This window comes from Platalea leucorodia (assembly GCF_965183815.1).
Source record: "Platalea leucorodia genome assembly, chromosome: Z".
NCBI lineage: Eukaryota > Metazoa > Chordata > Aves > Pelecaniformes > Threskiornithidae > Platalea > Platalea leucorodia.
Genome location: NC_138858.1, coordinates 35,588,584 through 35,600,847, shown reverse-complemented (window position 1 = coordinate 35,600,847; position 12,264 = coordinate 35,588,584). Strand labels below are relative to the sequence as shown.

At 37.8% G+C, this 12,264-nt stretch overlaps 1 protein-coding gene across 3 annotated transcripts in view; it reads left to right on the top strand.

Annotated features, from left to right (window-relative positions):
• The window catches only part of NFIB (nuclear factor I B), a 174,775-nt gene that overhangs the window by 120,427 nt on the left and 42,084 nt on the right, over positions 1-12,264 (top strand). For all 3 annotated transcript variants that reach the window (XM_082335535.1, XM_082335534.1, XM_082335536.1), the window contains exon 7: positions 11,950-12,081. In XM_082335535.1, coding sequence (XP_082191661.1) covers positions 11,950-12,081 — 132 coding nt within the window. The remainder of the gene's footprint in view (positions 1-11,949; positions 12,082-12,264) is intronic.

Here is a 12,264-nt window from a genome sequence, read left to right as displayed (position 1 = left end):
TATTACTGTGGATTTACAATGTTGTTTTTGAGTTTACATACATTCAGTCATTGTGGGAAGATTCTGTAGTTTGTGCCATTATTTTTGCTATGTTGAAATACTTACTTAAAATATAACTCTGTTTGCATGATCTTTTGAAATCGGTGTGAGATCTTCCTGCAGAGCAAATAGGCAGGTTTATAACTGCAAAGATTTCTTCCAAACCTTCTCTCTGCCGTTAGCCTTTCAAGTAACCAACCATCCTCCAAAAATCCCAGAGCCTAAGAAAGTGAAAAGTCAGCTCTAAGAATGGTGCATTACTTAGAAATAGAGACCTAACATGAGAATTAGGAGTTCAATTTCTGTGCCTGCTGTCAGATCTTGTGCAAGTTACTTGTTCTCTCTTGTACCTCAGTTTTTCCAACTGAATGTCTTGTTAACTTTAGCAATGTCTGGATCATGTCTTACTTACATTTCTACCAACTGGAAATATATCTAGATCTAAAAAGCAGTTTGCTGTAAATCTCTTGCAGTCTTCCTTTTTTTCCAGGTTGCTGTTACTAAATTCTTTACAGGTTTCTATATTAAACAAAATTTTGACTTCCTGCAGTAGTGTAGTAATACTTTGTGAAATAGATGGAAGTTGCTGCATGAATAAATTTGCTGAGCGTTTTAGAAATTCTCAGGAGGATAACATTTTGTGCAATAAAAGAAAAAAAAAGGAAGAGGCAGTTATTAAAAATGTAATAAAACTAGCGACTAGTGCAGTGACTAAAAAATACTTCAGATCTAGTAGGCTAAGTACCATTGGTGAACATCTTGATTTATTAACTGGTAAGTAAATCAGGTACTTTTTCCTTAACTCATAAGGAAACAGGAATATCAGAAGAACAGAGCACAATGCGTGCACCTATGGCTTCCCTTCTAAAAGCTAGCTTGACAAAGTACATTAACGTAGTTGCAGACAATTTCAGTATTTGTCCTTGAGATCTGTTTTACTGTTATAGTGTTACAACACTGTGTATGTTGTAAATAAATAAAACAGGGGTTATCACCAATGCACGCTAGTCATGATGAAAGTGGAGAGATTCATGTGGATTTCTGTAGTAGTCAGGTGTCTGGAAATACTGAATGTCAACATACAATGAAGTGAATTTTAATTTTACAGTTTCTTCATCATGTTCACTCTCTTACACCTCACCCACCTCTACCAACAGTCAAGAGTCAAGATGCCAGCATACCATTAAAACTGAAACAGCTGGAACGCCTTCACCCGTTGATTGGCCAGCAGCTGTTGGACCATCCACTTCTCAGGTCCCAAGCCCCTTTGTTGGATACCCCTCTTCTGGACATTTGTCCCCTTTTGCTTTCTCCCCAGCCACCGGACACTCCTTCCCCATTGGGGTCCTTCCTGATGGGTCTTTCCTTCTTGGGCCTTCTTCTCATGGACTGTCAAAGATGGATGTTCTAATTTCCGAAGTGAGGGAACTAAAAGAGGAAGTAGTTAATGTGGTCCAGGAGTTGAGAACGGTAACAGATCACCTTGGTTTTTTGGTGGCCTGTGTTGGACAGAGTTCAGGATTTTTTCCAGCTCCTCATGCTCCTTCTGAAGGTTAATGCTTTAGAAACTCATAGTCTCCATCTAACAGATGAATTCATCTTGCAAAGGTTTACCTTGATGAATATCTGTTAAATGCATTTCTGTGTTTTTGACTCAGCCTGAGTTCTCAAAATCCTTGTATGTCAAAGCATGTTTTAAAGCAATTTATATCTTGTTAGTAACTTCTGTTACATCTGCCTTTGTATTTTTTAATATTTCAAAATACTCTTTAATTGATGTATACACACACATACACATACCTTTCATATATATATATATAGCCATGCACACCTTATTGATCTGTCTGAATTTTCTGTTTTTAACTAGTATAATGTGTGCACAGTAGTCAAATGTTACCACTTGATAAGTTTTCATAACTTCACATTTGTAAAGTGAGACGTACTTTTCACCAAGAGTAACATTTCAAAGTGTATTTCCAGAGAAAACTCTTAGCCATGGCTTCTCTTAGCTTGTTGGCTGCTATGATGCTGAAAGTGGCATCATAGTAACAAACAATAGCATTAGCAAGGAAGACTTGCCTGGGAGGTGGCAAGTTGCGTTCTCCTCTTTCTTCCTGGTTGCAGAACAAGACCTTGGTAGTGTTCAATGAACAGGCATTAAGTCTACTCATTAAAAATCAGTAGTTCTTCTGTGATAGTTAAAAGAAATTTAAAATCAATAGGGAATTGGTTTACTCTTGGTTTCCATAGTGGCAATTTTACAAGAAAAACTGCTGGTATGTAAAATAAGTTAAACATTACCTTCATAAAGATGAAAAGTGCTTTCTTATCCTTAGAGCTTGAAAGGCACTAGGTATACAAAAATGGGTGAAGGAGCTTTCAAACGCTTATTTAATCAAAAAGGCAGAGAAAGAAAAAAAATCCATGAACAGGACAGCAAAAACGTTATCTTAAAATGAGTGAAGCTCTTTGTACATGAAGAATATTTATATCCTTCATTATTGGGTGAGAATGACGTTAAGTTTACACTCTCTCCAAAAACAAAGCAACAGAGATTATATCTGTTTTCTGTGTTTAGAATAGCTTTAGACCAATTTACAAGTTGTTCATAAGTATCCTCAAATATTCAGAGTAGCAGATGAGGAAGTTTCTACTCTGGGCAGAGCAGGGACATGACTTTTCCTTCAGCCCATGGACACTTCAGTTTCTGAATGAATGAAGAGTAATAAAACGTTTAGAAGTACAGACAGAAGGAGAAATACAGTGGGAGATATAGTAGGAAGCATACAAAAAGGTTTGCTTTTTCGTGTTCCTGGAAATGGCTGTTATTTGCTCAATAAAGTCACTCTAAAAAATCTCATTATAGGTTCTTTGTCTTTTATTTTGACTAATATATTGTGGGAAGGCCTATTAATGTTTTCCATGTGTGATTAGTTAGTTGAATACACTCAGGGCTAGCATGTGCATCTCCCATATACATCAGTGAAAGATATAAGTGCAAAAGGATATTTTTCTCGTACGCTTAGCACTTATTCTCTGATGAACTTTATACTATGGCAACACCCTGTTACCTTGATGATGATTCTAGATGTCCTTTGATTGAAATCTGTGAAAAAGTGCATGTCTTAATGTAAGATTTGACCCAGGAGCTATTATGTGTAATTGTCCTATTCCAGTGTTGCTGAATAAGAGATTTCATGAGTATTTTTGAAACAGATCAGCTCCTATTAGAAATTATAGGTTAAGTATTATTCTGTATGATCTAACCTATGTGGTGCAGAATATCTTCAGTTACTGAAATAATAGGTATTTAGTACCTCCTGAATCATAGGTGTCTGCACTGACATTTTTTTCCAGTTGTGGTACATCCATGAGATGGAAAAAATGAATTTAGCCTACATATTGTAACTTGTTTTAGACACCTCTCCTTTTTTTCTTCATTGATAGATTCTCTGTTTCTGTGCTGTATACATAGATACATTTGAAAAGGTTCTTAATTTCTCTTTTTTATTGCTTTTGTACAAACTGTATCAAACTTGATCAAAGTTATATATTTCAGTGTGAGTTAATGATTTTATCTCAGTTCAAAACCATTCCCCAGATACATCTGCAATTAAATTAATTTGACACACCTACTAAACCATCCTAAAATGTTACCAGTATAGACTGCAATAGTAGTAAAAAGGAGATGCCATAACCTAAATGCTTCTAAATCCACAAGTTCACATTGTTTTATATCAAATGCCTCTTTAATCTTATTGCATTAGAAATTGGGAATACTTTTCTGACTTTTGCAGTTAAGGTTACAATATCGATTTCATTTTCTAGCCAAGTTGCTTGGATTCTCAGCATTAATGAGATGTTATAGCTGTGCATTTTTCCTTGGATGACTTTCTGTAGGATAATTTAATAAATGACTAAAATGTACTCTAAAGTCTTCATAATTTGTTTGGCTTTTTAATTAGATTTTCTCACAGTCTCCCATAATGCTCTTCTATCACAGCTATCTACTGGAATCACATCTCTTAACAATGATTCATAGATGAGGAAATGGCCCAGTCCATTTCTGAAGTGTAAAGTTAAATAAAAAAGTAATCGAGTACCTAAAGTACACTGTAACTGCTTAAGGGTTATTTATGGTAGTGCAGAGTACTTGGAGCCTCATGTGGGTTTATTAAGGACAGTATGTGTATTTGTCATAGTACATTCTTTGTGGTAGCAACATTGTATTTTTGGTCTCATGTTTTCCATCTCTATTTCCAAAGTCAGCCTCATTACTTGCAGTGCCTGCTCCATGTTTAACAGCTAGCCACCCCACTGAGCTCTAAGTTACTCCTAAGTATTTCCCATACGATATCTGATAGGCAGTGCTGGTACAGAGGTGGTTGGATAAACTGCATCTGAAGTTGTGGGAAGAAGTGAGGCAGGAGAGGCTGCAGAGGTGAAGTCTGGCGCTCTGCTGCTGGCCCCTGTGGGTCACTGCGGAGCTGGTGGAGACATTCTCACCTCCCTCCAACAGCAACACCCCAGCTCCCCATGGTCTCCGTGGTGGCAGCTCTGTCTTGGGGGTCTCACAGCTGGACAATGCTTCTGGTATGAGGCATGTAGGGTGAGGAAAACTGGCCAGCTTTATGCCAGCAGATCAATGCATGGAAAAAAAAGGTATTTTTCTCCTCACAAGAAACAGTGCAGGTATGATAACGTAGTCATGCTGATTATGAACCTTTCCTGGGAGGTTTACTGTTACTTTCTGATGAGGAGTGGCAAGGTGGGTTTGGAAGATGAGAATGAAGACTTGCTGCCCACTGTTCTTTCAGGATACCGTGCCATAGTTTCAGCCTAATCTTAGTGGGAATAGATGTAAATTTAAATAAGAATAATCTCTTCAGTAAGGCAGTTAATTACTTACATGTCATATGACACTGTCAAACAGTTCTTATGGGATTAGGTCCGTATATCCCGTCCTACTGTTAAACATTTTTTGAAATTACTTTGTGATGTGGATGTTTTTGATGTGTACATATTCAATATTAATTCTCTAATGTGACCATAGTATCTTTCCTCTTCTGTTTTATAGACTGCTTTTTGTTAAAGCCAAAAAATTAAAAAAAAAAAAAAAAAGTTAATTTTAAGAAATGAGTATGCAGTTTTCCCAATTACCCTAACTTAAACACTGTGCACTAGAATTATGCTTTTCAAAAGCTAGTGTATATAATTTTAACAGGAACTGTACTGAGTTGTTTTGCTTTCTGTCCATAAAAAGTACGATAAACAGTAATGCACTGAAGAAATTTGGTTGTCCAACTTTATACAGTTAGTCACACACACCAACAAAAAACATTCTACAACTTGTTTGTATAGACACTCATCTGGGTTTTCCACCACACTCCCCCCCCCCCCCCCCCAAACCCCCCCCCCAGTATTCTGGGAGGTATAAGGGCAGGTAAATACAACCCTTCCATCTTTTGTCCAAACCCCTTTATCTTGAGGAAAAGAAAATCATCAAGGTTGACACATCCCACAGAATGTAACTGTTGGCAATGAAATACAGTATTCTGCAAGTTTGCACGTGGGTAAGGATGAGAAGAATGACATGTTTACTCCATCTAAAGGGTTTCTGACTCTCATTTTTCAGTTGTCTGGAAGTTCTTGCATCACTTTCTTCTCTTATGTATATTAATACTTGTTGAACAATGCAAAATAAATAGTGTAATTTATTAGAATATATTAATAGAGAATGAACAAGGAAATAATGCAGTTGCCATTGTAGGAAATTTACTCTTGTTTTGCTGTAGCTTTTCTGAATTGCAATATTGTTGTAGTGTTTTGCTTGCCAGCTTACAGTACTGAAAATGGCATTGGAAGAAATTCTAGTCTAGTTCCTCCTCTTAGGCTTTTCACTATAAATCACAAAAGATAGTACATTGAAATGGTTTCTCTGTTGTGAAATGACAAAACAACACAACAGAGTGTTTGATTAGCCTTGGGCATTGTTCCTGATAGGAAAACCAGTGTCACAGTCTGATAGACTGGATTGTGCAATATCAGAGGTGTGCCTGTGAAAACAATATTGGTGCTAAGTAGGCTGATTTGAAGATGGGAGGTTATAAAATCTTTGTACACTGTAATATTCTACTCTCTACATAGAACTGTCATATGTAAAATGCTTTTCTACACTTGATGTAGAAGCAAAAATAAAACTGTGATCAGGTTTTTAAACATGAAGAGAGCAGCTCTCTTCACACCTTAACACTGGCTGCTCCTGAAGTTCAGAAGACCCTCAGCTGCTAAGCAACATGCATATATATCTTCATGTAAGACCTCACTGTTTCTCTCAAAAGCAAGTACGAAGGCCTTCACACTGAGAATTGCTATATGTGTCTCAGAAAGTCACGGAACAGAACTGATCATGTTGTTTTTGGGTTTTTGTTTGTTTTGTTTTGTTGATTTTCCACTCAGGAAAATGTTGATTATCAGAACTGAATTTTTCATGGAAATAAATAAATTCTTAGGAGGGCTTCTCTTTGGTCCGAGATAAAACTTACAGGGAGGGGGAATGAGACACCAACAAGCCAATGATTAGGGCACAGATTTGGATAATGGGAGAGCTAGATGCAAAGCCTGATCGCTGCCTGATACTGAACAGGAATTCTAGCAAGTCTTTCTCTGTTCTAGGCATCAAGTATCTCAGACACCAAGCTGTTCAGGCACATCTGTCTTTCTCTTCTATTTATTCACAAAAATATGTCACCATTCCTTTTTTGTGAAGAAGATAAATGAATTAAAACGTTTTGATTTTCAGGATTCTTGGTTTCCATGCAGCCCCAGTGCCAAGTCCTTAGGACAGATATGACAAAGCTTTTTTCTTACAAATGAGAGGTGGTTGTGCTTTAGAGTCACTCAGCTATCAATATTCAGTGTTAGGTGCCTTATTAAGACCTACAGTTGAGAAATACAGAATGCTTACAGCATTAAAGGAAATCGGACTGAGCACATCTGAAAATTGGTGATGCTGGCTCTGCCTGTGCAGAGTGGTTCTGCTCGTTCTGCACATGCACAGGTGTAAACCGAAACTGATTCTACTGAGCACAGTGGGATTTGTCATGATTCATCATCGTCATACAGCTATCCAATGTGAATTTAAAATTTTGCTTTAGTTTTCACACATGCTTCACACAAGCGTACGTACCAGATGTGGTGGAAGCAGTGGACAGTGAGGCCCAGCTGGATGTGATGTATGTGGTGTATCCTGCCACCAGAAATTATCCCAGGTACTGCCTGTGGGAAAAGAGCAATTCATTTAAAACTGTAGCATGGAAAGGATGCCTCTTATATCTTGCCAGTGGCGCTATGGACTCCATAGCTTTCCTGCTTTCACTATGGTTATCTATACAGTAAGTTGAATATTGTTTTATCTTGCTTTCTCTGGAAGTGATACTACACTAATTAGTTGTAAATTAATCTTTACAGATTGTTGTCTGCAGGAGTGTACCTTGTAAAGAAAGGCTTGAGAAACTAAGCAGTAGAAAAGATATTAATAAGAATAATTAAAGAATAAACTAGATTAAAAGAGATTTAATATTTTTTTATGTTTTCTTCTTGCTGTGCTCATAAGCATGTCTCATTAGCAAGAAAGAGAAGCTACCATGTTGTGATGGTGAGCAAGAAAGCAGATCAGGTGTCCAGAAACAGGCAGGTAGATGTTTGAACTTGCCCTGGATCACTGCTCGATTCCAGGCAAGTTCTCCTAACAGGTGGCTTGCCCACTGGTGTTCCAAGGTGACATTCGTCCAGGGACCTGCCAGGATGACAAACTGCTTCAGACTAAGGAAGAGGGTCTTTGATGAGGAAATTGCCAAAACTCATGTCTCATTAGTGTTTCCTAAAGTTCTTTGGAAGTGAACAACAGTTTAATTAAAGGCTGACGTAAACACACTTCTGCACACTTTCCCTGCAGCATCTTACCACATCAGAATTGATCAAATTGTTGCCTTGGGCTGTCTTGAACAGCTATACATCTGGAGCACCATTTGTGCAAGCTGCTGATGAACAGGCTACATACGCTATGTGTCCCAGCAGCTCTTCTGTCTCCCTATGTAGACAGATTTACCTTGTTGGGAGATGAGATGATCTAACTCTTTTTATCTGCATAAGCCCTTTTTTCTTTGATGTGATTCTTTAAAATGTATAACATGCCACCCGTTTGGGTGCATACATACTGTATCTCCACAGTAACATGAGAATACAGGCAGGAGTGATTTGAACCAGCACTGACAATTTAAAAAAAAAGAAAAAAAAAGCCCGGTTTTCACATTTGAAGAAAATTCTCAGCAGGACAGGACACATTGTCTGATTAATGTTGACCTTTTGATAACTTTGTCCAAGTGCTTTTGGCATCTTTCTGCTTTTCATCTGTACTTAGCATTTTTTTCCAAAAGTCTAAAAATCAGTCACACTTGAAACTGTTTTATTTTCATTCTCAAAGTAATAAGGATTGGAATCTCATTCCTGAAACTTTGACACAGACGTAAAAGCAAGTGGCCTATTTTTGTGACCACTCTTTGTCATTCATTATGTAATTATCAGTATATACTAAGCTCTATGTAGCTACTAGACTATATCTCATGATGTGGAAAATATAAGACAAGTTTTAAAATGAGAAAAATGTGTGTTTTCTATTACGTAGAAGCTACTAGTAAAATCATATGAACTCTCACTGTCACTTTAACTCATTCCACTTTATTTAAAGGCACCGTTTCTTATGACCAAAATTAAAGATAGTGAAAAACTGCTTTGCATTTATATTTTTTTCTCACTTTTCGTTTTTGTAACTGGTAACTCTCCAAAGAAATGTAATTTGTGTGTTTTCCTATTAAAGCTCTAAGCCTCCTCTCTTGGTCAAGGAGGAGATGACTGCAGCCTTTCTTCCTAACCTATACAAACAGTTATTGTTCTGTCTCCCCTGTCGGCTGCATCTGTTATTTGGCAGTGGCAGGAGCATGAATGCTGTGTTATGATGGCCAGGCACACACGGGGAGAGCTGCGGGGGGGAAGGGGCTATGTGAATTACTTCTCAATGCGAAGTGCAGTGTTTTAACAATGAAGCTGCTGCGTGCACTTCAGCCGTTATTCGTTGCAGTTGCCTACATTATATATAACGAGACTTCTTCTGGAAGTACTTCATGGTGTTGTGCTGTGCAGTCTATGTTAAAGTTCCTGTTTTGGTGGGTAATGAGTATTTTTATGGCAGGGCTGAATTTTCTGTTCCTGACTACCAGTCACGTTCACCTTGATGGGAAAACAGTCTTCTGTATGAGAAGTTCATTGCATTTGCTTTGTAATTTATGCCATCTATTTTCTATGTGCTAACTACAGTTCTTACTTCCGTAAAGTAGGAGCAGGAATAAATTACACATTTTTAAAGCAAATGCTAGGGTTATCATAGTCACCAATCTCCTTTTCAGTAGGTTCTTTTCAAATTAGTGATGCCACTGGGGGGTTAATGGATACTCTGATTACATTGCACTTCATATAGCATACTTCTTTCGAGCAACTAAAATATTTTGGTTTTGAAAAACACAGCAACTTTTGCTTGTTTAATGAAGTAACAGTCACCAACCAAATTAAATCTCTGTTGCATTCCAGAAATCAGAGCTGCTGATGCATGCAGACCTTCAGGAGCTAGGCAGCTCTTTCTTTCATGAGTTCTTTTGTTGAATATGAGCTTTACATAAGGAAAAGATTTTCCACTTCAAGCCCATGGTTTGTTTTTTCCTTAGGGAGACTTAAGTGCAGTACTTTTAATCTGAAATAAAATTAAAGTGTTTGTACATTCTCTCATTCGTGATAGCCTATATGTGGTAGAGTCAACAAGATATTTTGTCACTGATAAGTTCTGTGACAACTACTGATGACCACAGTGTTGTAGTGGGAGGCCGTGTCTACAAACTACTAGCGCATGCTTATCTTTTTCCTCTGACTGTAACATTGCAGCGTTTCTGCAGAGACAGAGATTGCGCATGCACAGAACCACAGTACAAAGACAATAGCCGGTTAATTTTGTCCTGGGCTTTTATAAAACCCTACATCTGTTGTGGAGGTGTGAGAATTTTCTTGCACTGATGGAACTAGGTCCTTATATGAAGAAGCTAGGACTGTCGTTAGAGCAGAAAATAAAACATAATGAAATATTTGAAAATCATTCCAGAATTAATGTGCCTTCTTATCATGGTTTGCCTGTGCAAAACTCAATTTAAAAAAATTCAGTCTTGCAATTTTAAAAATTATTTCTTAGCTTAGCAGAATGAATTCAACAAAATTGTAACCATTTGGCAACTTTGTCTTTGCTACCTGCTGATAGATTCAAAGAAACAAAATATTCTTTGTCTTCCTCAACAACAATTTATTTACCAGATTTTTATGACAGCTAAAGGTGCCTCTATCAGCACTCAGGTTTTTTTGATAACAACATAAAATTGCAACAGAAAACATAGAGTAACCTTTGTCATATCTGTTAAAACTGAATGAGTGCTGAATTGCTCTGTTGTCAAGCAATTCCTCGCTCTTGCTGAATTTTTCACTGAATAAAATCCTTTCTCAGCAACCTTCTTGAAGAGGTGAACCTTGCAGGGTTTCTGGGAAATCAGCAGACTTAGTAGTCAGGACCAAAGGGAAGCAGGGGAGATGCAGGAGGATGGTGGAGAGGCACTGGCAGAGTCTGCTCTAGGTCTGTGCCAGTTCCTATGCAGGGCTTGACAGCAGGATGGGGCAGAGCAGACAAGCGGTCTCTTGGTTTGGTGGGTCCTGCTCCAAGTACAGCTTTCAGGGTGAAAACCCACTCTTAAACTCCAGCCAGTTCAGAAAGCACTGGTCCAATTTGGTCTCAGTAAGGCATGCACATTTTGCAGGCCTGTCTTTGACTTCCAAGATGATTGTATGTCCCCCAGAATAGCACAATAGTGTGCCAATATTAAAAGTTCCAAAATCACTTTAAGGGCTAACATGGTCCATGTAGGAAAGTCAGCTGCAGTGTGGCCCTAGTCCAGTAAAGTACTTAAGAAATGACCTTTGCTTTAAACATGAGTTAGTCCCATTGATTTAAAATGGAACCCACTTACAATATTGATGTGTGTCCTATAAAAATATTATAATTAACTTTTAAATAATTTGGTGCTAAGTCCAACAAATGCTGTTTAATTAATTTAAACTTTCAGAAAGAATCTAGTATTTTTGCTTTATGCAATATCAGTAACCCTGCATGGTAGAAATCATACATTTGTCCCTACTAGTGTATTATCTTCACACAGTGAGCTCTAAAGAGATGTTTTTGTTGATAGGAAAACTGGAAGGAAGAGGTGGGAAGGCCCTACTTGAGAAATGGAAAATATGAGATAGAGAAGTTAAAGTATCCTTTATTCTTAGGGAGGTTACATTGTTTCACTATGGTTTTGGGAAGGGTAAGGGATGGGTTATGAAATAACAAAATAATAAATACCATAAGCCGGCATGTGTATGGCAGTTACCCTACACACCTGAGTGTAGGTGTTCCATTAAAAAATGCAATAAAGATTATGTGGCTGTTGAAGGAGCAGATGATTTGGTGATGTTCTGGGGAGCTGAGAAGTGTCTAGGGAGGTTCTGAAGACATGCACTTCTTTGCTGTTTGGCTTGTCTGGTATGAAAGGAATGTAGTTTCTGTTTTGCAGGACAAAGACCAGTTAGGGGATTATTATTCATTCTCAAGTTTGAAAGAGTTAGTTTAAAGTTAATTTATTGGTCATAGGGGAGTTGGGTCACCAAACAATATTTATGCAAGAACAGTAAAAATAAATATCTTCAGTCTACAAAATGTTGTGTCCTGAGACAGCCTGCTAAGCTAATGTCACTGTTCCATTGTTTTTTCTGTTGCAGATATGTCTTCTCCTACAATGAAGAAACCTGAAAAGCCTTTGTTTAGTCCTACTTCTCCCCAGGATTCTTCACCAAGACTGAGCACTTTTCCCCAGCATCACCACCCAGGAATCCCAGGAGTTGCACACAGTGGTGAGGGTTATGGAGGATGAAGCAATACCTCCCTATTCATTTAGTCTGTTCTCCTTTCCTACAGTCACATTGTGATGCATTTTTGCAGAATTTCTTAGAGACCTAATCCTGTTTATAATACTGATGACAGCAGAAATGGAAGAGGTTGGGGTATCCTTGCAGGAATGCTCATTAAACTCAGTT